Genomic DNA, 26,754 nt, shown 5'->3' with positions numbered 1-26,754 from the left:
CGGCGGGCGCTGCCCCCTTTTGTATCCCGCCCGCGGCCCGCCGGGACCCGGCGGCGCGGGGCGGCGCGGGGCGGCGCGGGTGGGAGGGGCCGCGGCTCCGTGTGGAAAGTGCCGCCGCGGACGCTCAGGCGCCTCCCCCCGCCCGGAGCGGATGAAAACAAACAGCGGCGATGGCGGCGGCGCGGGGCAGGCCGCGGCCGCCGCTCTGAGAGCCCCGGGCAGCCCGTCTCCGTCCCCGCCGCGGGCCGCGCACCCCCGGCCGCTGCGGTCCGGCCGCGCCGGCCTCTCCCGCGGCGAGCCCCGGCGCTGACACCCGCGGCGAGCCCAGAGCGGGGCCCCCGGGCGGCCGGTAGCGCGACCCCGCCGCGGGGCCCGGCACCGAGGGCGGTGAGGAGCGAGCGCGGCGCTGCGGCGACACCGGAGCCCCTGGGCGGCCGCGGGGCTTGGAGGCGCCGGGAGCGGGACCGAGGGGCCGCCGTGCCCGGCGGGGCGCCGAGAGGAGGCCGCGACGGGGGACCCCCGCGGCGCGGGGCGGCGGCCCCGCTCGGGCAGCCCCCGCGCGGGATGAGCCGCCGCGCCGCTAGCACTGCCTCCCCCGCGCAGGTACCGGGGCCGGGGCCGGGGCGCGGGGGCTTCGGGCCGCGCAGGGGCCCCGGGGCCGCCGGTGGGCGAGCCGCCCGTCGCTCTTGGGGCTGAGAGCCGAGAGGTGCATCTCCAGCTTTGGTTACAGCTTTGTGTCACCATTTTGCTTTCACGTCATAAATTTCTAAAAATCAGGGTTTCTTGAAGAAATGTCAGTCGGCACCTGACTGACAGTGCCCTGAAAGCTGCGTGTGAACATGGCCGGGTTTGTTTTCCTAAGAGCTGGTGACAAAGAGTGGAAATTGAGATGGATGTGGCATGCCGGGTTGTTTGAACCCCCCCCCCCCCCCCAATATTGCCTTTTAAAAGCAAAATGCATCAGAGCCTGTAAGTAATATTTAGAACTTGAAACCACATGGTTCATTGTATTTGGTTTTCCTGTAACACTGAGTTTGTTTTCTGTTAGGAAAGATCAAGACATGGACTAAATATCACATCTTTCTTTCCTGTTAGAACTGTGGCTCTCAGGAGGCCACTGAGAGAATACTTCTATTGATTCAATGGGAGCAGGAGCACGTCCCATATTAGCAAACTGGTAGAGAAAGGACACTTTGAACTGAGTCTATGAACTAGCTACTTACCAAGTTCAAAAGTGGTGTGACTAGGCACACTGTAAGTGGGAAAAACATTGTAAATTACTGCCTTAGCTAAAATTTAGTTGGCCATGCAAATGTAGTCTAGAGCATCTCCAGGTTATTGCAGGAGTGGCCTGACCTGGTGAAACCCTCCTTCTTACAGCAAGAAATAAGTCATTCAGGTCAGCCAGTGATCTGTATTCATATGCCCAAAAGGATCTTATGGGATCACCTTATTTTGTTTAAATGGTGTCTGCATAATCTCAAGTTTTCTTAACATGTATTTTCACAAGAGTTGAGACTTAGTGATTATATTGGTGGTTGTAGTATGGAGTTTGTAGAAGCAGATTCTTTTTTAGTCTATATACTTTGGTCTGACAAACAAAATGAGAGGGTGGACTTTTGAACTGATACCATTTTTAGACCTTAGGGAAGTACAGAATGTAACTGCCAGTCAACAGGAATTACTTAATTTTGCTTTCAAGCAAGTGGAGAGCTGGCAGTGCAGGCTTTAGTAAGATATTTCCTAAGCTGGGAAGCCATTGCTCAGTTAAGAAGTAAATCTGTCTTGATCAGCAGGAAAATTACCTCTTTGTCAGTTAAAGCTTAACCATATGGTGAACTAGATAGCCTTTGATTTGGTCAGAATATTTATGTAATGTGAAACAGTTTTACCTCTTGAATCTGCTCTAGTCTTTTTTTAAAAATTCATGAACTTTAAAGAATAACAGTGGCAGATCTTAAAATTTAGAGCCGTTCCCACCCCATCTCTTTCTCTCTCCCCAGGTTTCTGACTAACCTACTAAGAAGGGGAAATGGAAACTAAGTAATTGTAGGATACTGAAGTTTAACCTACAGGCTAGCCTTGAAACAGAGCACTGTCTTTATGGAGATCTTTTTATAGTTGCTTATTAATGTGCTCAAAATACCTGTCTGCACTGAAACTTCTTGGTCACTGGAGGAGATGTTCTAGGAAAGCTTCATTGGCTATTTATCAAAGGCACTCTACTAAAAGCTTGAAAAACTTTCATGTGCTTGCTTCTTGTTTACTTGAATGATTCAACAAGGATATTCTGGAACTTCACATATGACATACTCAGTGATTGGATTTGGTTCCTGTATTTACAAAGAGTTTTGAAAGAATGGTAAAAACAAGGAACCCAGTTTTGGGGGCACACTCAGATAATCGGGAGATGAGAACTGGGATGAAAGGTGTCCACAGTCCTCCGCTTAACAATGACAGCATTTCTTATTTCTTTCCCCTGGCCTTCTTGCTGTAACTCTCTGATAGAAACCTTGAGTAATTATATTGCATTGATACCTTTGACTTATAAAGGAAGCCATAATGAATTTCAGTTGTAGCAGTCATGGCTGAAAGTGAAATCTCAGAGGAGAGAGGTAATGGAAGTAGCCTATGCACACTTTCCCCACCAGCAATAATAATGTTTTTGGTACATGTCAGGTGCTTCTGCTCCTTTCCCATTTATGTAAGTGAGTGTCAAACACACATGCATGCTAAATGTCCATAGGTGAAATGTTCTATACTATAAGTGTTCACAAGTGTTATGGAACACCTGCTGTAAGCCCAGGCTACAAGTGTCTGTATGCACCTGGGTTGCTAATAATCAAACAAGAGCACGGCATGCTGGTAGCTGTAGTTTCTTCTTCTTTCTTTGGGTTGTACCAATGCATGAAGGGGAGGGCTGTTGCAGTTTGTTGCATCATGCAAACAAGATGCCATCAGCTTATGTGAAGTTGCTAATGTGTCCTTCTCCTTGCTGAAGGAGAATACAAATACTAACAGAATGTATAAGGCATGCTGCTCTGATGTCAAAGTATTGGATAGGCCTAATATTCATCTCTGCCTCATAGTCTTGTAAGAAAGAATAAGGCTTTAGCCAAAAAACAGCATGTGGCATTTCTCCTTTGAACATTTGTCTCTGACTTTTCCATTTAGAGAAAAGAGAAGACAAATGCATATGAATTAAGGCAAATAGTATGAAAATGGATGTTGCAAGAAGTGAGAGACAAAGCAAAAAGCCATGTGCCGAAGATATTCGTTTTCACTTGTGAACAGCCTATGTGTAAGGTTAAAGCAGTGAGGTATCTGTTTTTTCAAAGGATTACTTGGTTGAGGGGGAATCAATCATCTGTGGGTTTCTGACCTAGACCAAAGGTTATTCCCTTATGGTGGCTATTCAGTATGAAATTAGGTAGCACCCTCCTTGAGTTAAGCCTGACTTGTGAGATGCACTTGCCTGGATAAATGGCACTTAACTGGGAGCTCTGCTGACATTGCAACTTACAGGATTTAAGAAATTGAATGAATTTGGTGGAATTAAGTTTAAAAGATTTCCTTCCTGTTCAGGTCAGTTGATGGCAACTAACATGAAGGTACAAAGTCATTTTTGTAAATAAATGATGGCTGTAGTTCTAGATCTGTCTTGACCCTTAGCGAGAATGATTCTAAAATGAACATTGTCCTAAGCCTCAGCAGATGTCAGATCATCAGATGCTCCCTGCAAAAATGAGGAGATGATGGCCATCAGATGATAGGCCTTAGACATGTCAGGAGCTGAATTCCAGGGTCACTGTTTCCCCCTGAAATTACAGATTCCTGACAAGAAACCTTGCCTGATGCTTTCTGCTTTATTTTAGTCTCTGGTAAGTCAACTGTCGCTGGCATTTGGAGCTTGAGAGATAAGAGTATGACTCTCCAAACTTTTCATGGATGTTCCAGAAGGTTTGGGATCTCACAGAAAGAATCCTGATTTTCCTGGAGCAGGGCAGACCTGCGAAGCTCTATTTCTTTGAACTGTGCATCCAAGATATGACTCTGGCCATTTGTCTCCTCTCTATAGACATTTGGGTGTTATAACCATTAGAACCAATTCCTGTACTGCACAGAGAGCCCTTTGATAATCTGCTTTGTTTCTTTTCCTAAGACACGACTTCCTTTAGTTCCATAATGTTTTGCAATAGTCATTCTCCAGAATGGATTTTTTTTTTCAGTCCCATGAGAAAATGTAGGTGTTTTATTTGACAGCTCTCCTATGACATAAGGATATATACTGCTTTGCACCTTTCTTCAGGGGTCATACATAAATGTCCTCTCACTTCTTTTTGTATTAAAAGCTAATTTGATTTCTCTTGATATTTAAATGTCACCATTCTTCTGGCTGAGAAAAAAAAATATCTTTTTTATGCTGTATTTTATTACCCATATCAGCCAGGTTTTGTTGCATGTCTCAAGTCCTCTCAACCCCTACAATGCTTTGCTTACTTAAGTCAGAAGAATAATAATGATTGATTCTGACCTATTTTTCTTATTATGCTACAGTTAGTAATGGGAAGCATCTATACTAAAAGCTTACTTTTTCTATATTAGAGTAGTGCATCAGTCAAACATCTAGTGCTTTTAAATGCTGACTTCCTTTTGCATTCCCTCTGCAGTAGAAAGACTTATAATCCCTATCTAGTTGTGATAAAGGGGAGAAAGAAAGTATAATATTTTTAGTGATGAGGTTAAAATATCCAAAGCATAATTTGTTAATGTATCTGATGCTGAATTGCTTATATTAGTTTTCAATTTAAATTGAAAACTTATAATGAGAACTGGACCATGCTGGAAGATGCCGTATGAATGTAGCCTAGGACCTTTCAGCAAGATTAGGTGTCCAAACTCTTTTTTACGGAGTCATTCAGAAATCGGCACTCTTCTCTATAAAATGCTCTATAAATTGTAGTACTCTAATGGTAGCAGCATTTCTTAGATGATGCTCCTGAAGAATTACTTAAAATAAGTATTTACTGCTATTCATTGGAGATATTTGAAATATAAGTACTGGATGCATGTAGTCAGTAAAGATCATATGATATTTCCTGTGTGAACAGGATTATTAGCCCCTTTGTCTTGCTAAGCTTTAATTTGTATAAATACAGTACTCAGTCCTCCTCAGTACTATGGGCTTGCTGCAAGTTCACTCTTTGCATAAAGATTGAAGAGTGAATAAAGTAACCTTGTGCATGTCAGCTGCTTGTGCTTACTGACCTCGGAACACCAGCATTTCAGTGATGAGCAGCATGCTCCATAAATACATGATTTGTTTGAGAAGCTGCTTCAGGGTGATTAGCTATCTTGAAACAAAAACAGTAACAGAAGCTAAGAATGATTTAATACTTTGAAGGCTTATGAGTTAAAAACACAATTAATACTGCTAAGGCAATCCTCCCCATGGTCTCTGTATGATTATTAACTTACAAGTGAAAAAACTGAGACACAGAGAAATTATCATTTATCCAATGCCATGTCATGTGCTGGTGGCAGAGATCTGATTAGTACCTTGGCACATATGGCTTCATGCACTGTACAGGTTTCATTGTGTTGCTAAAACATAAATAATATTTTGAAAAACAAGCTAGTGTGATTGTGGGAGCTAAGTGTCTGTCATCAAAGGCTTTCAAGACAAGCGAACATAGAATTTTGATCTATCTTTACAGCTGGTTGTAGTAAATTTGTAGCCTAATGAAGAATACAACTACAGGTATACTGCAGGTACATATTTGTTGGAAGTAAACAAGCAGTATAGGTCATTCCAGCAAGAGTTTGTTATATAGATTTCAATATCTGCTGAAATACTACTGGAATACCGTTTTTAGGATTTTAGACCCAAGAAATCAATTTGGTTTGGTTTTGACCAGTGCTGATAACTGCAGAGGTATTCTTTTCGAAGCTGAGACTGCTGTGTCTGATGCGTAGTTTGATATTGAACCCAGAGTGGTGTTGGGGTGGGTGGGTTGGTTTTCTTTTTTATTCATTTAGCTAGAAAAATTGGAGAACTTGGATCCAGTTTTAATTGTGAGCCTCCTTTGTTTTACTTCTGGTACCTTTTGCACTGACAAGATATATTATTATTCTTGTGAATTTAACACCCTCCACAGAGTTCCCAGCATGTTAGACATTTTGTTTCTCTTGAGCTAGCCTCTAATGGTAAAATATTTTGAAATCTTAAAATCCAAACAGAAAGCTGAAGGAAGACTTCATTCCCAGGCCTGTACTGTATTTCAGATTACCATATGCAATGGACACTGATCTCAGTTCCCAGGACAGGAAGGACCTGGACAAGTTCATCAAATTTTTTGCTCTGAAGGTAACTCTTCCTCTTGTGGGCAAATCTCCCTTCTTTTGTGTTTAAGAGAAAAGCCTTACTCCTGGTAGATAGCATAGCACAACAGAGGTTTTTTGCTTGCTAAAGATCAAAACAAGAAAAGCTGAAGGCAAATTTAGAAAAGAGATTCCTAAGAGGAGTTAGAAAAATGTCTTTTCTCCACCTTCAATACATCTTCCCTCCCCCCAAAATAGTCTGCTATAAAATCAGTTATAGGCTGATCGTAACTCTGTCAGCTTTGAGCTCCTATCAACACATTTAACTGCATCCAACAGTTAGATAGTATTTCCTGCTGGGTTCTAACCTTTGTTTTCATTCCATCTAAATTTTTCTATTGCATCCAAAAGAAATAGTATCTGTTCTTTTGAGTCATGATATGTAACTATAAAAAAAAGTTTGGCCTTACTTGATACATTGATTTTACTACTTGGCCTTACTAAAGGCAAGTAGATACTCTGAAAACAGATGACTCATTTGACTGTCTTTTATGTTTCCAGCTTCAGGCTATAGTTGTAAATCTTGTTTCAGTATTACTGAAGACAGTGCAACTCCTGATCATGAAATCGACTTAGTTACTTCATGTTATTACAAAGAAAGATCAGCTTAAAATCATTTTCTGTCTGAAATATGTTTACCTATTGTACATAATAATTCAAGGTGATTATACCTGAAGATTAGCTTAGCAAACTCCACTTCTCTACATTCTGGTCAATCCTTTCTTTTTTTACCTGGAATTTGTCTAGCCCAGGTTCTGAATAGAGGGCTCTGCTGAGCTCAAGAAATCAGAGTGTATACTTTCCTTTCTATTTCAGACGGTACAAGTAATTGTCCAGGCCCGACTTGGAGAGAAAATCTGTACCCGATCATCCTCCTCCCCAACAGGCTCTGACTGGGTAAAGTCATAATTTTTAAAGCAATTCTATAACTGTGGTTTTTAGTGTTGAGAACACATGCAGTTCTTGTGCAGACTACATTAACTATTCATATATAATAACTACTATATTCAATTATGTTGATTTTTTTTTTTTTTCCTTGTTGACATGTAACATGCCACTCCGGGCTCTCTAAGGCCTAATTAGAGAAGAGGTAAATGATACCTATCGGCAACTCCTACCTGCTGACTAAGGCACATTTCCAAGATCTGCTGGGGGTGGTGTCGTGAGTTCTTTTTTTGTCAGAAGTTTGCACCTGTGATTCAGGACTTTATAAGTAATGGGCTTCATTAAAATTGAAGAGACTCAGGATACTCTGTGGGTGAACATATAATTCAACTGAGGAAAAAGGAACGTGACTTTGTACAGCAGGATCATGAAAACCATTTGAATTAGCAGCCAAGGAAATGTTGTTTGCAAATGTGAAAAGCTTGAGCAAATTTCTGTGTTTCATAAATATTTCAATAGACACTGACCTAGTATGTTATATACTGGTGTATGAATCTGTCTGCATTGTACCTTTAGGCAGTTGTTCAAAGAAATACAAAAATTGATTTGTCTCGTTCGTTCTGCAGTTCAATTTGGCAATCAAAGACATACCAGAGGTTACTCATGAAGCAAAGAAAGCCTTGGCAGGACAGCTACCTGCTGTTGGACGGTCTATGTGCGTGGAGATTTCTCTCAAAACCTCAGAGGTGAGGACCGAGTCAAAACAGGTTCCTGTTTTTTGACTTACATCTTAAGTCACCTACCAAAGCTTCTGCATTTTAGCCCAAGATAATGTAAAAAGTCTGCAATGATTAAGTTAGCTAGCATGTTGATGAGAAGAAAAGTATTATTTAACAAACAATTCACTGCAAATGTCTGAGGCCAAATACACACGTGAGAGAGCAGCAAAACATAGCTTCTTAGCCCATGAAGAGTTTAGCCATTCTGAGGAAGGTATGCCCTCAGGTGGTTGAATTCTGCAGTGAAGCTTCCGGTGCACCTTTGTCTATTGTCAAGATGACAAGAAAGTGGGAGCCAAAGAAACATCTTTTTTGAGAGATTTGGCTGTTGCTGGTTATTAGTGTGATGTGAAAAGATTTGTGTTCTGAAATGAGCCTTTGTTGACCATCTTTTCTCTGATCCAGGGAGATTCCATGGAGCTGGAAATTTGGTGTCTAGAAATGAATGAAAAGTAAGTGCATTTTTCCAACTTTCTTTGTGTTGTTGGGTTTTTTGATATTTGTTTTGGGGAATTTTTAGCTGATGAAATGGGGAAGCTTGCTCAATCCGTATATGAATGAGCACACGTTGGCTGTGCTGCCTGTGACACTTCAGAGGGAAGTCCCCTCTTTGTTTCGTGCACTGTCCAGCTGTTTAGTATCAGTGTCAAGAAAGGAAACTAGAAATTTCATTCTTTCTTCATTCTTCCATTGCAATTAGTATATCTCCTCAGACACAAGAGTTCATATACTCAATGACTACGAATGGTTTTAATACTGTAAAGATGCTTCTGTCTATTACAAGGCTGCATGGCATTTGTTCAGTGTTTAATTCTACAGGAAGTGACTAGACTGAAGTAGGACTCTTAGCTGGTTGGTCAACTACAGGTGGTCACACTGAGGCTTTCTTTTATTGTTTGAACAATTGGCCCAGACTCATTTTGATAATTAAAAAAAAAAAAAAACTTTCTAAAAGACTTAATTTTTTCCTGTGTGTTCTACAGGTGTGACAAAGAAATCAAAGTTTCATACACCGTATACAACAGGCTGTCTCTACTACTGAAGTCTTTACTTGCTATAACCAGGGTAACTCCAGCCTACAGACTCTCAAGGAAACAAGGCCATGAATATGTAATATTGTACAGGTAAAGTGAAATTGAAAATTCCACATTTGAAATAGAAGCAGCAGGGGCTGTAGACTTGCACAGTGCCACTGTAAATGTGGTGAAAAGGGATGAGCAATAATGAATTCAAATAGTTGGAATTTAACTGCTACATATCAGTGATAGAAGAGAACTTTGGGCTGCATATCACCTTATAGCCTCATTCTGAGGCATTAAAAAAAAAAAAAAACAACAAGCACAAGCTCCGAAAGTATTGTTGTGTGCCTAGCTTGTTGAGATGATCACAAAAATTTTACATGCAGCTAAATGGTTAAGTTGCTTATTTGCATCCAATTGTTCAGCATGTGGCCTATATCTGACAAATGCATGGCTGAGTTGCACATAACTGCAATGCATACTTTTGCAGTTTAGACTCGGACTGTCTCCTGCCATTCCATTTTAAAGATGCATCTTCAGCTCCACTTCCTGTGGTTCCTACAGTTTTCTCATGCAAATACTGAGCTCAGCCTTGTTTAGTCTGTGAGATCCAACTGGCTTACAGTTCATGGTTATCACCTTCCAGTCGTCATCTTTTTGACTTCAAGAAAAATCTTTGATGTGCATGCATAGCTAATTTAAATTATTCTAGTGCAAAGTCTCATGTTTGTTATCATTATTTGCACAGGAAGGAAGTTTAAAAGAAATCCCAGTCGTTTCTTCATTCTTGCCTGCATTGCTGATTTGGCAAATACTTAAGAGCAGCTCTCTTTTCAGTACAGTTAATATCTTTTATGTTGTGTGATGAGTACCAGCTTTAAGACTGACCAATCCCTGAAATTTGAATCAGTTCACTTTTTTGCTCTAAACTGTAGACCTGTCACAGAGATTGACAGGCTTCAAAAAAAAAAAAAGTATTTCTGATTAGACTCAGCTACCATTTTCTTTTTCTATTTATGTGACACGTCTTCCTCTGAAGTAGCTGGAATGCTTTTTGAGATGGGCTTTCTGGCTACTACTTATGTGTTTTTTCTAAAGAGGAAGAGTGGCTCCAACCCTTACATTATTACAAAATTAAATAGGGAATATAGATATATTTAGCATTATGCCCCACTAGAACTAATAACTTTTTTTGTTCTTTTTTCCTGCAGGATATATTTTGGTGAAGTGCAGCTGAGTGGCTTGGGAGAAGGTATGGTTAGACAACACACATAAACTAAAGCAGAACTCTTTTCCATACTTGAGAGACACTTATTACCATGTCTTAGTGCTGCAAGGAAAATTAAGCCTGAGGTTTACATATGCTTTTTAAATGTGGATATTTTCTGCAAAGGGTCATGTCACAGGGTGACAGGTATAATGTACTTTGACAAGATCTAGGGTGACTGCCATTTTGACTCTAGGAATCCAGAACAGAAATAAAGAATATCTTCATAAGGGGCAGGATCAGTAAAGGAGATAATGATCTACTCAGGATTGAGAAGTACCTCAGAGCAATGTGTGAGGCCAGGATAGGAAGTCCAGATCAGGAGTCTTGTAGATGAGGCCTAAGAGCAAGGCAGCCTAGTGCTGCTGTTTTGTTATGGGTTGTGTGTGTGTGTTTGGAGTTCAGATTGCAAGGAATAATGCAAACACAATTAAAATAAGATGATATAACCTCAGAATAGGGAAGTACAGAATATAAATAATCAAATCCTGTGTAACCATTGAATCTGATAATTATTCTTTAATCTTATAGGTTTCCAGACAGTCCGTGTTGGGACGGTGGGTACTCCAGTGGGTACCATCACTTTGTCTTGTGCCTACAGAATCAACCTTGCCTTCATGTCAACCAGGTGAGAAAACATGATCGTGCCAGAAAGTATTTTACCATAATGTATTATTAAACCCCTCATATTATGAACCTCTAAATCTTTCCCTTCTCCTTATCCTGTCCTGCTGAGATGTTCCTTCATGGAAAATACTCTGTCATGCTTAAGTCTTGCAGCAAGGGGAGTATTTGGGGTAGCCCTGAGCCAAACTCTGGGACTCTGAACTGCTGACGCTTGCTTGGAGTTGCAGAGTTGAATTGTAAAGATGCTGTGGTCCCATTAACAGGTACCAGGGCTTTCTGTGAGGGCGCCATGAGTTGGGATGTAGTAGAGAGGAATACCAATAACACCATTTGCTTGTTGCATTGCAGGCAGTTTGAGAGGACCCCCCCTATCATGGGGATTATCATTGATCACTTTGTGGACCGTCCCTATCCCAGCTCTTCGCCCATGCATCCCTGCAATTACAGGTGAGGAAATGCTGCGTGCAGTCATGGGCTATGATGAAGGCATCATTATGCCCAAATACAGAGCCTTCTCTGCTACATGCTGACTGCATGGGAAGGGAGACTGGAGGATCAGGGTCAGTCATACTGATATGGTTGAGCACGTGAGGAAAGGCAACATGTTTCCCCTTAGGTCCAGAAGGATGAGTGCAGCAAGCCCCATTATGTTCCCAAATTCCTTACAGAACCCCTCTGCCACAAAAGAGGTTGAACCTTGGTTACCTTTGGGAATTTAAAAGGGTAGCAGTTAGTCTTCCTGTAGAACTAGATGTCCAGAGGCATGCGTCTCCAGAGATTTCCATGGGGAAAAATTACAGAGTTGAAATTTATCTTTGTAGATGAGGGATTTGCCCTCTCTAAAATTCACCAGGGCGGTCAAATTGGGACCAGTAGCACTGTTTGACAATGGTTCTCTCAACACCAAAGCCAATAGCATTGGCTGATATAGCAAAAACATTCTTTAGTTTAAAAAAAAAAAAAAAGTGTTCCTATTTGGGGGTGGGAAGAAGAGTGTCTGGAGTAAATAATCCTGGGGAAAACTAAAATTTCCATACCTGCTTTTCCTCAGTTCTGCCAAGGAGATTATCAGAGCCCTTCATAATTCTCCTTTCAACTCCACTTAAATACTCTCAATCTCCCTGCAATGTTTGTCCCAGTGTGTTTTACTAGTTGTTTTTTCTGTGGAATACTTTCAGTTAGGACTTGCTCTTTTTTTTGCTGCTTTAGAGCTGGTGAGGACAATGGTGCAGTATACCCCTCGGTGGAAGATTCCCAAGAAGTTTGTACCACATCTTTCTCCACCTCTCCTCCATCTCAGGTAAGAGGAAACAGGCTCTTTCTACTCCTGGATAGACCAATCACAATTAGCATGGTGTGCCCGCTCCTGCATCTACTACTGTGCAAACATGCAGCCTTCTGCTGCTAGATCAGTCTGTATAATTAAAATTTAATATGTAAACTTATTACTCCTATTGTTACACTCTGTGTGAAATCTAGTTGTAGTGCTAAAGAACTAGAAAGACTGAGTTTTTAAGAAAGATTAAAAGAACCAAGTCCTGCAGCTGGGCTGAGATGAGCTGAGAGGATAGCAGTATACAAATATATATATATATACACTGATCACTGCAAAAGACAAATTCAAGATATTGATGCCAGGCAGCATTACTAGAGGTAACAGACTGAAACTGAGAAAGAAACATTCAGATATGAGGAAAATGCTTATGGTACCGTCATGTCTTCTGGATTGCAGAATAGTAAAATAGGAAAAGGACAAAATCCTTATTTGTAGGACCATCTAAAACTACTTGGGGCAGCAGGAATAAGTACTGGCAAACTAATTGGTTATAGTATTGAACTAGGTGGGACTTTAAATAGAGTTCTCTATGTTCCTGCCTACCTTTGCAAGTTTCCTTTATTTTAAGTTTTAGTTTTAAAAGAAACAATAAATGGATCTCATCTGAATCTTGAAAAATGGAAACTCCAGTTCTTCTGTCTTTTTCTCTCCTTATACATCTGACTCCACAATTCTGTACTTTGAAGACTTGGACAGTTTTGCTGTTTTCCTATAGTTTTAAATATTCAAGAATGTTCTGCCTTGTTATCCAGCCAAGCAGATGGCTCTACTGAACTTTAAAGACAATCTAAAGACCCTATAAATCTGTTTTACTGTGGGTGTGAAGCACAGAACGAAGTGTAATTGGAACGTTGTTCCAATCTGAAGGAATTTGCTACGAGTCTTCTTACTGCTTCAGAGGAATTAGTCTGACTGGTTTAGCAGAATGTATTCTGCTGAATGAATGAGCTGGAAATGCACTTTTCTTAGGAAGTATTTTTGTGCTGACTGAATTTGGGGTAACAGGGCATCTGGCATTGTTGAACTGATCAGGCAGCACTCATGATAAGTCTAATAGAGTAAAACTTTTATTGTTCCTGGATATGCAGCTCAGGGGATGGGTTTGTGGCTGAGCTGTGTCTTGCCTTTTCACCAAGCAGGTGAAATGCAGTAAGGTTCATGATGAAATTTCCACTGGCTTGCTCATGCCAGTGTTACTTAACAGTAATAGCATTTGTAAATACATCGAAGCTGGCATTTCCCTAGAGAACATAAAGCTTTTCCCCTGAGTGAGACCAAAGCTTCATGAAACCAGAAGAACCTCAAAGATTCATATCAAGTATGAGCCTACATTCTTGCCTTTCTGTGGTTCATAGTTGGCATACACTGCATGCTTATGTGTAAAGCAACTGCCAGTCTTAACCACAACTAGAGTTGCGAGACTGTCTTGGCAGAGTGGTCTCTAGAGTAAATTAGGGGAAGAAAAAAAAAAAAAGGCTAATTTCTCTTCCTCCAGCTTTCTGTATGAAACTTAATGCTTAGGAAATACAAGGAACTGTGTGGAATAGACAGCTCATATGCAGATTATCCACAGCTCCACCTGCCTTCCCAATAGAAATGAGGCCCAACCTGCATGATGCAAGGGAGTAGGTGTTAGCTTCTCCCTGTGGACCTGCATAGCATGTCTGTTGTGTGTGTTGGAGAATACCCTAAAACTCAGGAGACAGTCTGAGCACAGGTAGTACCCACAAACGAAACTTTCATAAAACTATGCTGGTAGGAAAACAACTGGGGAGAAACTGGGGGGAGCCCAGGACTGGGATGCCATTTTTGCATTGGCACCCTCTGAGAGGCAGAGTTTAATTGTGGAGTGTCAGTCCTGGTGAAGGAGCCCTCTTCACATCAGTATATTTGAACTGTCCCTTAGTCTGGGCCCTCTTTTAGTCTGTGTGCAGTACAGACATGCCAAGATATGATCCTTGCTGTCTTTTAGAATGCTGGAAGATTAAGAGAAGATTAAAGAAGATTAAGATGGAGACTATTGAAATATATATAATTTGTACATTTCCAAATAAAATTAGTCTTAGCTTTTTCTGGCAACTACTCAGTCTTCTCCTTGCTAATTGGCTGTTAACAATTCTAATTAGCTGTGGAACAGAGTTTGGGGGAGTTACTTTCTGTCAGTGTTCACTGAAGTCTAAAATGTTAGCTGTGTTGAGTGGTTCTCTGAGATTGGAAAGCAGTGAATTCTTCACAAAATTAATGTGTTTCTGGCACTACTGAGAGTTCTGCCCTCTGTATAGACTTGGCTGCTGCAGCCAGTCTTCACTAGCATTCAGTTCATCCAACTCTTTATAGTTTTTCTCTGAAGTCCTTCTCTCTCTCTCTCTTTTTTTCCTGTTTCCTCTGTGTGTCTGTGTCTGTGCACAGTGTGTTTTTACTGTCACAAAGGCACATTTTCAGACCCCTCCTCCTGTGGCGATGGACACCTTGAAGGTCCCAGTGATGGGACTGGCCTTTTCACATCAAGTGAGTTGACAATAGAACATGTTATTCATGGCCAGATAATACTGGCTTGACAGAACAAATACAGGAAAGTAAAAATTTGACAATGCAGAATGTTTGTTGTGCATCAAAAAGACTGGTTAACCCAAAATGGGACAGACACATCATTGGGTCTAGTTAGTTTGCAAAGCCACTGCTCTTTAAATATAAAAACTACCTGCAGTCTTTGAGCTGAACAGCAATCCTGCTGGAAGCAGCCTATAACACTTAACGAGAATATGGGGAAGGAATAGTTTTCAGCAAGCTTTTAAAAGAGTCTTCCAGTTAAAAGAAGAAGAAAAGTAGTGCACCGTACTTTGTCAGGCTGGTCAGTGTTTGAGAAGGAACTAAGCATTCCCCACCTCTGCTGAAATGGGAGCCCAGCCTACAGCTGTAACACTGAGGTTGCCTAGAAGAACACAGCCTGCTGTTGGCAAAGGAGGGCTATATACAACTTGCCAGAGAGCAGGAGAAGAGGGGACAGAGGAAACAAGAGTGTAAGAGCATAATGAATTTTTTTTTCTACTTTGACAGCCTTTAAAAGAATAATTAAATAGAAATATAGGTGAATTTTGGTCCCACTGACACTGAAGGTCCCACTGACTTCAGTGAGTGTCACCTGCTTTCTGTAGGGCCCAAGTCTACCAAAGTTTTCAGTTGTCTCTCTTGTATGGATTTCAGTGAGAGCTGGATGCTTAAATGCCTTTACAAATGAAGGTCTTCCAAGACAGAAAAAGCACACTTGAACAAACATCAGCCGTTGCAAGTATTATCTGTTAGTCAAGGACACAACAAGTAATAAGGCACACTGCTGAATGTTTTCTCTTAACAGAATCTATGCCCTAGAATCTACACAGTCAGACCTTTTCTTGGGTTAAAACAGAGATACTGTAATTTGAAGAAAATAAAAATCTTACTTATATCTGTCTTCATGGTTACAAGTAACACTTATGAGGATCTGAATTACTGTTCTTTGTTTACATGTCACATGTTTGTCTGAAGTCATGTTTCTCATGCTTGTGCCAGTCTCTTAAAATAGAGGACAAAGAAACACTTAATAAAATAGGAACATTTAGCTACTACAAAGTTGTTGGAGGATTTTCAAAGGCAGATGGAGAATGAAGCAGTTTGAACTTAAAAGTTTTACATTTCTAATGCTAACAATGACTGTGAGACAAGACTTGGGAAAAAAGACAGTTAAAGAATAGAGATGCATATCTGTATATGCTGAAGATTTCTTAAATAGAGGTAATATTAGGCCAGTTCAGTGAGCACAGTCCCTAGAGTTTCTAAAGGGATTTCTACAGGAGGTTGAGCATAAAATAATCTCCAAAGCAATATTAATTCCTGCAAAAAGAGTCAAGTTGGCCGGATATCTCCAGGAGCACAACATATAACAATTTTATACTTGCCCTTCTCTGAGAAGAGATTGCTCCATTCAGCTTAACTAGCCTCTTGTGCAGGTGAGTGCTGTTCATCATTCAGACCACTGTAAATGATAGTGTTGACATTGCTGGGGTATCACATGCAGAGCTCTGAATGAAGCGTTGCTTTTGAAGTCGAGAAGGCCAAACCAGGAAGGAGTCCTACCAACTAGATTTCTACTTAAGGTGCATAAGGAACTTCTGGGTTTCGCTGCTTCCAGCACTTCATTCCTAAAGCAATCTCACAGGGTTAGTTTCCCATTTCTCTCTTTAACTAGCACACCTTTGTGGCCCTATATTTTATTGCTGAAGCTGTTTGAGCAGGCTCTGAAGGTCAGCTATTTTAATGTACAATGGAAATGAGTTCAAACAGCTGATAATGCAGTTGCTTTGGAAAAAAAATATTTAAATATTATCTCTTTAATAAGTTGGTGATGGCATTCATGCTTTTTCCAGTATGTGAAACAGGCCTGTAGAGCAGACCTTCCTTGTGTTAGATGTCAGTCATGCCTTGCACAGCCTCCTATGTGTGTAGGAAACGAGTCTTGTTTTCTTGTCAAGACCCAAACTTAGTCCCCTGCAATAAGAACTTTTTAAAATAACCTTCACAATTGATTTCTAATGAAAATCTAGCATCTGTTCTGCCAGCCTGAAACACTGTGCTCTGCCTCCAACTTCTCCTGTTCCTTCTCCAGTGACTGATGATTATTCAGACTGTTGGGCATTCCCCTTCCCTTTCCTCTCTCCTCTCCCTTTGCCCTTCTTGTTTTTTCTCTTCTTTCTTAGCTTTCCAGCTCTCGTCTTTCCTATCAGCCTGCTGCCCTGACAGTTGGATCAGCTGACATGGGGTATCCCGTACTCTTTGCTGGTGGCTTGAATGCTGCACACCCTCACCAGGTACTTGTAAAGGGCAGAACAACAAGTGTGGCTGGTATTGCAACCATTATGTGTCACTTGTACATCAGAGAGAGGCCTTGAAACTAGTGCATGCACTGGTATCCTGCCTGCTCAAGGATGAAAGAATCTAGGCTAAATAAAGAGAACTTGCAAAGGAGCTAGGGATTGGCTCCTGAGCATGCTGAACTTCACCCGGGTAGGGTAGGAGTAGCATGGAGAAACTACACTAAAAGAACAGGTACCAAACCTGTTTGCTTGCACAGAAGTGTCACCTCTTCCAAAGCCTTGGCTGTATTACAGAGCTGCTGTCACTGTAGCTGTATGAGCACAGCACTCTAGCCTAGATGTAGGATACACTGACAGTCCATTTTGACATATTTGCATCCATTCATCAGATAAAATAAGCTAAGAAATGTTTCTCTGCCTGCTGCTTTCACACCAGAGTTTTGCTGACACAGTGATGGTAGAAGGAGGATATGATTTTACTGCTCGCTGCTCCTTGAAATGGGCACAGAGCTTCGCAGTGTAAATCAGGCCTGAAGTGCAGAGGAGTAGGAAGGAAATAAAAAAGCATTTGTATTGGGGAGATCACCTTCTGCTTGACACACCCCTCTGCTTCATGGTAGCTAGAGCCCAGTCACATGCCAAAAACACAACCTAGTCCCAATATGACAGAATCTACTCTACGTTGTATTGTGTTGTTGAACCAATTTACAGATATCTAACTTGACTTTTTCTCTCCATCTCAGTTGATTGGTCCAGGAAAAGAAGGGGGGGTGCCCCCAGTTCCTAGCCAGCCAGCACATGGCACTCAAGCTGACCAGGAAAGGATATGCACCCCACTGGATGGAGCCCACTACTCAGCAGTTACTCCTTCTAGTAGGTAGGTCAGTCTTAGATGGTCCACCACTTGCTTTATCCAATTAAAAATCATATAAAGCTAAAACTTTGTTTTCTCTTTTAGCTATTGTTTGTAGTCCAGCTATTGTCTTTTTTTCCCCCCTTTAAAACAGCTAGCAGCTTTCTCTGATGGGGACATTTTCAGCCTTACTCCAAACAATGATCTCTGTCATCTACTTACACTTTCTAGTCACCTTAACATCCATGCATCTTCTGTTATCTCAATTTTAAAGTGCAGTTTCTGCACTGTTTTTGCACAGCAAGATAAAATAAGTTCACAAGCAAGTCTTAAGTTCTCAAGAAAATGTGAATTGTTATGGAAGATAGTCACAGTACATATCTGTTCATGTATTGCATTAAAAAACTTTAGGCACAAAATAACTTAAAAGGAAACAATGCAACCTCAAATTGTCTTAAATCACCTCCCTCTCTGCTAATTCAATCCTTCATTTTTATGTTACCACATTCATTTCTTGTTAAGAGTCTCTTGTCTTTTCACGTAATTCCAAGTTAATTATCTTAAGTGGAGATTTTGCTATGGGGAGACCAAAAAGCATTACAGTTGTACTAGCACTTTCCTGGGTACCTTATGTAAGTAGTCCTCTTGCCAGAGGACTCAACCAATTTTTGTGTTTTAAAGAGTTATGAATACCTGTGGTAGGAAAAAACAGGTCATAGAAATAACTAATAGCCATGCATTGAATTAATCTTGTAAAGCATGTGATTTGTCTATATTGTTTGTGCCATGAGTCACCTAGTTAGTCTCTCTTCCTCCCTCAGTGAGGACACAGAAACAGTATCAAACAGCAGCGAAGGGAAGTGTGGCTCCCCACATGACCTTCTGGAAACCATCTTTATCCGGAAGGTGGGAGCTTTTGTCAACAAACCCATTAATCAGGTAACTGGCAGTAGGTCTTCTCAGAGGGCACCATCATACCCTGCTTCTACACAGAGGAAACAGTACCACAATGCCAGGGCAATCCAGGAGAATGAGAGTACAAATTCCTGCCTGCAGTATTTGCCTACAGGGTCCTGTCACAGGCATATTTTTCATAAAATCCTCTTGGGATGTGACAGCCATTAAATTTGCCCTGCCTTACTAACACCCTGTTTGGGTATGGAAGACTTCATTTGGAAGTCATTCATTTGTACTTCATATGGAAGACATTCATGATTTCCAAAGCCCCACAGCATTCTGCCACTACCACAAGTTCTTAAACTGGAGAAATTGGCAGCAAGCCTCCCTTTCTTGGAGGAATGTGCAGTAGGCCACTTCATCACCAGTAAGTAATCATTTAAGAAGCTCAGCTAGGGCAGGTTAGAGATCTGCCCACTTCCTAGAGCTGTTCCTAAGTAAGCTTTAAGCTCTCTTCTAGGCCTTTTGGATGGGTGAAGGGGGATTGTTTGAATCTGTAGCAGTTTGTTAATCCTTGCCTGTCTTGCATAGGATGTATATAACCCATCCCACCTCCACAGGGCACATATCTGTATTAGGTCAGTTTAGTACAATCTCTCTATTTTATGCCTTTTAAATGAGGTTGTCAGCCTCCTGCAAACTGCCAATGTGATCTTAAGCAATTTTTAGCAGACCTGACAAAGACTTCCAGTATCCTTTTCTTTTCTGGGGAAGCAGAGCATCTTAATGAAATTCTGTTTGCTAAATCTCCTCAGGTGACCATGGCCAACTTAGACATTCCTTTTGCTATGTTTGCTCCCAAGAATGTTGAGCTCGAAGATAACGACCCCATGGTAAGCCCCTTTCAGAGGTATAATCTGTGCCCTCATGCAACATCCATCCTATCCCTTACCTTGTGCACACTTTTTCTGAGCAAAGAACTAATTGTCCACATTTGATTTCAAAAAATCTCCCATGTTGGGCCTTGGGCTCTCGAGACAAGGAAACAGGTTTACTGCCCAGCTGTAGTGTGTGCTTATTGCCCAGCCTCCTGACTGTCCCCACACTCACAATATGCAGACAGACTTGATGGTAAGATCAGCACTCACAGTCTTTGATTTCTTGAGCAGGTGAATCCTCCTGACTCCCCAGAAACTGAATCTCCTCTACAAGGCAGCTTACACTCAGAGGGCTCCAGTGGCAGCAGCACAGGGAACACCCACGATGACTTTGTTATGATTGACTTTGTAAGTGCCCTGATCAGTGCTCTCACACAACACCTGCATCTCAGGTGGGCTCCAGGTGCTGGTATGATGGCAAATGATGTCAGAAGAGTTTTCCCTGGGTGTAAAAGACCCATGACTCACATTCTCAAAACTGAGCTAAACAGTCTCAAAACTGCAAAGGCACTGATGCTCTGAACCAAAAGCTACAAATGAAATAATATTCCAGTTCCTATCAACACATGTGCTTGCTCTTCTCTCTCTAATGCCTAAAGGAGCCAGATTCCAGAGAAATGCTCTCTTCCATGTGCTCAGGCAAGCAGAGATCTTGACTTAGGCAGGGGCTAAGGGCAGAGCTTCAGTTATTTAATCTGCATTATTGCAGCAACAGCTGTAATGCCAAGATGTTTACTGATAGCAGGTGTTGTCTTTACCTGAGATTACAGCAAAAGGAAAGCCAAGTCTCTGAACAGGAATTAACAGCAGTGTCTTTGATTCTAGAAACCAGCATTTTCAAAAGATGACATTCTTCCAATGGACCTGGGGACGTTTTACCGTGAGTTTCAGAACCCACCTCAACTCAGCAGCCTCTCAATTGACATTGGAGCTCAGTCCATGGCAGAGGATTTGGTATGGAACCATGAGATTTCAGTTTGTGGAAATTACATGTTCTTTATAATCCTCTCCCTTTTCCTCCTCCGAACAAGCTAGTATCTTCTCAGAAGAGAGACCCTGGCCAAAGTGGTCCCTTATTAATAGGCTTCCAGACAAATTTGTGGCACACCTGAGCCTCTGAAACGGGTGTATTTATCTTCAAGCTGAAAGCTGCTGCAGTCTGCTTGCTATAGAGAGGGAAACTGGTTGTCATTCAAACCCCCAAAACTAATCCTGCTTCTGGCATATCAGGCTTAGTGGCAAACTGGGCCAGACCTTGCAGCCTGAGCACAGGTAAAACTGTCCAAATCAGACAACCTAGTCTGGTTGTTTGGAATGATGTCTTGCAAGTGCAGTATTGGGCTTGCAGCCATTGCAATGTACTGTAGGGAAAAATGAATACCAAAGGCTGAGAGCTGCAAGTGACTTGATTAAGGCAGCAACATTAGCAGGCTATTGTGCTGCAGCTGCTGGAGGGAACTGTACAAGGCCAGGCCCCAATGTACTGACTGTTTCTGCAGAACAAACTCTGGGTGGAGTGCCCTTTTCAGGGTCACTTGCTAGATCCTGCTAGAGGACTCCTGTTTTTGTGCATGTGTGGGAAAGGGAGCCCAGAGCAGTGAGAGGTGTTGCATGACTTGGAAACAGAATTTTTGCCTTATGGTGTGCATTAAAGCATTCTTTTATCTACAGTGCATGAGTCCTGATCTGTGCCCTTCTTTGCTTTCCAGGACTCGTTACCAGAGAAGCTGGCAGTCCATGAGAAAAATGTCAAAGAGTTTGATGCCTTTGTAGAAACCTTGCAGTGAAGCTGCTTTCCAATTTTGCTGCAGCGGTTCTTCCTCCTCAAGGCATCCTGGAGAATGATGTCAACAAATATCTCTGTCTTTCACCCCCACTCCGCCTTTTGTCTCATTTGACAATTTCCTTCCATCAATGAGCTTTGTTTGATTGCTGTCTTCAGCAGCAGATACAGCTCATCTGCCAGTTTTCCTCAGCTACACCACTGTATAGATCTGGACTGCTTTTCCTGTTCACATTCAGTTTTGAATTTGTGACTTTAAGGGGGACACAGGAAGTCAAACTCCAATGTATGAAACTCATTTTCTCTTCAGTCTCTGTTCTGTGTGGAGGGGTTTGTGAAAAGCTGCCATATGCTTCCTCCAAAGGTCCTACAGTGTAATTTCTCCAGATATAGCTTCTTGCTAACAGACTGTTTTTCCTACAGTCTTCAATCCTGTTAGAGCATAGAAGGCTTTGGCTCATTTCCAAGGTCTGTGAGTTCAGCAGATTCAACATTTTTAAATCTAGGACATCCCGCCGCAGAATGGGGCATTTCATCCTGACTTCAGTGTGAGTGCCTGGAGCACAGCGAGAGACACTGGGACATGTATGATACAAGTTACCTTTATTTTTTGCTTCCAAGGAACTGGGTCTCTACATGGTCTTTTTCTGTGAGGCCTTCCGTTATGTTTGTCAGATAAGCAGGAGTGAAACTACAGAAACGCTTTCCATGTTTCCTTCCCCCCCTTTCCTGAGTGTACTGAAACTCTGCCATGCTAAGTTTACCAGTGTTGACTTTATTGGCAGTTCTGCAAGTAGCAGCTGGGATGATGCTGAATTCATAGTCTCTGCTTTTGAAATGCAACTGCAAATATTAGGAATCCTATTTCTTTAGGGTTATGTAATTAGGAGTCTTAGTCCAAGATTCTTTCCTCTAACCCTTGCAAACTTTGCTGCTTTATGGTTAATAGATGATCTTAAGAATCAAGAAATATTTATTGCTTTTAAAGAAACCTATATTTAAAAGATGTTCTGTTTTCATGTAGTAGTGCGGGTCATTCTGCCCTGGATCACTGCAGACAGCAAGTGTGCCATGGAATCCTGTCCAGTGAGAATGGTTTCCCTTTGTTGGAAAAAATCCAGGATATTTATTTTCTGAGACAAACTTGATTGATTGATTGATTACTCTAATATAATACTCTGTTTTGGGGACTGTGTTTCCATTACATCCAGTCAGGGCCCATTGATATAATGAAATGCACACATCAGTGTAGTGGAGTGGCAGGGACTTAGCAAAAAGCTGTATTCTGATAGGCATGGATGAATCTGCTTTGTTCTTCAGCCATTCAGAAGGCAGCTTCTTCACAGAAGCACATTTTTGGGAAGGCTTATGGTACTTTTTAATCAGTTGGCTTTTGATTAGCTGAAAGTTTATTTTTGTAATGAGCTGGCTATTAGCAGTGTGACTGGCTGGCAATGCTCTGTGGTTGCTTTGGCTATTGTGTGTCCTTTGCCTGATGTGAGGAAGGGTGGAGAAATAGCGACACTAAGCAGAAACTTAAATAAGGTAGGTCTTTTCGTGGTTCTCTCCCCTCTTCCCATGTGTAACTAGACTGAGCAACTGCAAGACCCCCTTATGGTCCTAAAACACCTCCCCCTCCCCCCCCCGAGGTGGGGTTGTGCTTCCTCTGTACTGAGGAACCATCTTAATTTCCTTAGACGGGTGGAGTAATGAACCTTCTAGTTACTGAAATGTGGCTTCTTCTTCAATGTAGCTGTATTCCTTATTGAAAGAGATTGCTAGCAGATGACAGTAGGCTGTGGGAATCTCTAGGCCACTATCTCTGTGCTGCTCCTAGAGCAAGGAACTGAGTTCGGGATATAGCTTATTGTAAATCAGATCAACACAATTCTTAGAACTTTACCAGCTTTCTTGTTGGTAGCGTGTTGGGGAGGTCATGTGTGCTCTAAAACCCCAGGTAAGAGCTTTATTGAAGGAGAGTTATCCACCAGACCCTTTCTAGTTTAGTCAACAAATCCAACTTTTCAGCAACATTATATACAGAAGTTCCTTACTGCTTGCAAAGAAGCACAGACATTCGAAAAGCCTTTCTAGATAAACAGCTTGCAAGAGGGCTTTGGTTACATGGCATTTAACAAATACTTGATCCCAACAGCCAGAGCCACCTTCTTGTACAGGTGCAAAAAGTATCAGAAGGGTCCAGGAACACAAGGAATTAGTGGATCACCTGGCTCTCCTCTCTGCTCAGGAAGCTGGTCTCTACCACCTTGTAGGAAGTGGGCTGTCACCTTTCCCGTAACTTACAGGTTGTGCTTGGGAAAGTGGTATAATCTGAGCTGCCAAGCAGCGGAGATTGAGTAAAGTGCTGGTTCACACTGTATTCACAGGGAAGACTAGAATAGGTTGAGCTTCACCTGGCCAGTGCTGCTACTGTCCTGTTGTTACACTGAAAAGCTGTGGAGTTGATAGAAAGCATACCATTCTTGCTAATGCTATCCTAATGGTCTCCAGAGCCAAATATTCATGCTCATTTGTTGATGTAGTTCCTAACATGGCTACAGCTCCCACATCTCACAAGACAGAATTTTAGTGTGGCAGTTTTTTTCTGCTTCAAAGGCTAGAAATTTGACCATATGAGCTGCTAGGGTTGAGCTGGATGGTCATAGCAAGAAAGATCTTCTCTAGGGCTGAGGTATGCCTGTTTTCTGGACTCAGCTTTAACACCTAGTTTCTATACGTAGGCTCCCAGATCTCTGATCACTGCATTAATGTTCTGCTTCAGGAAGGATCTAGCTGCTGCTGTGGCCTGCCACAGATTGTGTTATGAGGGCTGTTTATTTTAGCAGCCATCCTCAGTTCTGTACTAAGGACAGTATGTATGTAGCTGCTGATTTACAGATGCTTTGGGTGAAGGGGAAGGGTCCTAAATTGCATTGTTTTGGAAATAGTCTCCAATGTACTTCAAGTATTCAAAGAATTTCCAATAAAACTTTTATGTAAGCAATGGACTGCCGCACTGCTCTGTTCTTCTCTGCATTTCTCTGCATGTGTTGACAGGTCTGGAACAGTCCTAACCTTTCAGTCTTTCCCTTTAGGGAAACTGCAGAAATCAGTGAGTTTCCTAGAGCAGCATGGAACAGGTTACTGCCTCCAACAGGACTGGGTGCATTAGTACATAAAACCTGGTGTAGCTGGTAGGATCCCAGTGAAAAACACCTTTGGAAAAAGGGTAGTGAGGAAAAGATGGAGTGGGTGCCCAGCTGGTCCCACACACAGGCGTGAGGGTGGGTCTGTCCTTCAGGGTTTGGTCTAAATGACTTACCTTGTGAGTTGGAAAAATCAGGAATTATCTGGAAGTCCCATGCCAGCTGAAATATTAACTTGCCTCAAAAAGGGAGGGGTTGAAAAAGGAAAAAACCCAGCACGATTTGCATTGTATTTGGTTGTTACTAACATGCTTGAAACAACTATAGGAATGTTTTGATCAGATAGAAGGGTTACAAGAGACTAATAAGATATGGGAAGTACTAGTACAGGTTATGTTTAAACCTCACACCGCAGCCAGGGTTCAACACTTGGCCAACTTGTAAACTACCTTGAACCTGACCAAGGTGTTTGTTTGAATGAAAAGGCAGCAGAGGGCTGCAAGGGGGGCTGGGGGGGGGGGGCTGGGAGCTGGGCATCTGTGAGGCCAACTACTGCACTCACAGGAGGGTTGAGGTTTTGATGGAGAGTCAGCATATTAACCACAGTGACCCTGTTACAGCGAGTCAACACACTCCAAGGGGCAGAAAAATCAGAGCCTGAAGTCTACCCAAAAGCACTGGCCAGATGGAAAGGCCTCACAAAAGTGTTAAGAGAAAACATTAACGCTGGATCTGAAGTACTGCGCCAGAAGTTACAGCAGCTAAATTAATTAATACCTCAGATTACAGGCTCCATATGCAAAGTAGTACCTGTAAAACAGATGCCCAGGAATACCTCTGTCTTCCTCTATATGCCTGACTGGCTGTCACGACTCACACTGAATAATGCCAACACGTGGAAGGGGACTTGGCAACACTGGAAAGCCCTTCTTTGTTGGACGGCATGGGAATGACATACAAGCATCAATAAAAACTGAAAAGCAGCCTGATGTTGCAGCAATACAAGCATTACACCAGAATCAACACATCATCCAGACTGCAAGGCAAGTAGCTAGTGCTGCTACTGCCCAATGGCGGGACATTGTTGGTGGTTTTAGCTCCACTACTACTGTTATTCTACACCCCCTTCTCGCACCCAATATTAGTTTCACTTGTTGCTACGCTTGTATTATTAATTGTAGTAATCGCTTTGTAGATAAGAGTCTTTCTAGCAACCAAATAGCTTACTGATGTAACCTGGAAACTACACTTTCTTCAGGAAAGGCCAACTGTGCAGATCACAGGGTGGAGCGCAGAGGGCCTAGCTGGAACACCATTGTACACCGAAGAGTTAGGGATCCACCTAACAGTTCACCTGAGTAGGCGCAGGCCTGCGCTGTGCTGTGCGGCACATATCACTCAGCTGCAGGATAAGCTTAGCTGGCTAACTGCAACAGAGGAACCTGCAAGCAGCTCCCGCTTGGTGCCTGGTGATGCCATCGGCATGTTCTTGTCTCTATCTAAAAGTGAAGCAGCATGTTTTCATGTGAACATCCTTTTGCTCAACAGTAGAAATGATGAGTACAGCTGTTTACTTCTAAGAACATCCTATAAAAACTGTTAAGACCGCAATGCCGTCAAACCTCACCATGGATGGGATCTATGCAGTGTGCCTGCCTGTCCATCCAGTGCTGCACTACTTGGGTTTCCCAGCATCTAGAGGGATGTAAGATTATCTGTGCTATCCCCTTTCTCTTTCTCGTGTTACCTACAATAAATGGTATTCTAATCAATACCTTACAGAGTCTGCGTACCTTTCTTACTGGGATCTATAATGAACACTTGCACTAGTGCATTATATTTGGCATAGTTGGCAGGATCCCAGTGAGAAATGCTTTACAAGGCGTAGTAAGTAAACATTTGGAAGACAACTGCAGCCTTAATGGGGGGGGTGTTATGAGGGAAAGCCAGACAACTTTCTCCAAGAGCGGGAGGTAGTACCAAGAGTGGTAGA

General features: G+C 42.1%; 1 protein-coding gene across 9 annotated transcripts; it reads left to right on the top strand.

Annotated features, from left to right (window-relative positions):
* The first annotated feature begins 546 nt into the window (after window positions 1-546).
* On the top strand, window positions 547-24,619 carry ATG13 (autophagy related 13). Of its 9 annotated transcripts, none has more exons than XM_067296394.1 (18): window positions 548-603; window positions 6,286-6,367; window positions 7,198-7,278; window positions 7,893-8,012; window positions 8,451-8,497; window positions 9,029-9,169; window positions 10,276-10,316; window positions 10,863-10,959; window positions 11,307-11,405; window positions 12,168-12,258; window positions 14,704-14,802; window positions 17,028-17,138; window positions 17,888-18,021; window positions 18,819-18,903; window positions 19,710-19,787; window positions 20,064-20,180; window positions 20,658-20,786; window positions 21,542-24,619. In XM_067296394.1, exons 2-18 carry the CDS (start codon window positions 6,299-6,301, stop codon window positions 21,617-21,619), a joined length of 1,617 nt encoding a protein of 538 aa, XP_067152495.1. In that variant the 5' UTR covers window positions 548-603; window positions 6,286-6,298; the 3' UTR covers window positions 21,620-24,619. The 9 variants fall into 9 exon arrangements, with proteins under 9 accessions (XP_067152498.1, XP_067152500.1, XP_067152495.1 ...); XM_067296391.1 differs by having other exon boundaries at window positions 18,819-18,936; XM_067296393.1 differs by lacking the exon at window positions 548-603 and adding an exon at window positions 1,228-1,254 and having other exon boundaries at window positions 18,819-18,936.
* The last annotated feature ends 2,135 nt before the right edge of the window (window positions 24,620-26,754 follow it).

Source organism: Apteryx mantelli, chromosome 4 (assembly GCF_036417845.1).
Source record: "Apteryx mantelli isolate bAptMan1 chromosome 4, bAptMan1.hap1, whole genome shotgun sequence".
NCBI classification, from domain to species: domain Eukaryota; kingdom Metazoa; phylum Chordata; class Aves; order Apterygiformes; family Apterygidae; genus Apteryx; species Apteryx mantelli.
Note: the sequence above shows the minus strand (reverse complement) of the source record. Positions and strands in the feature narration are given on the sequence as shown.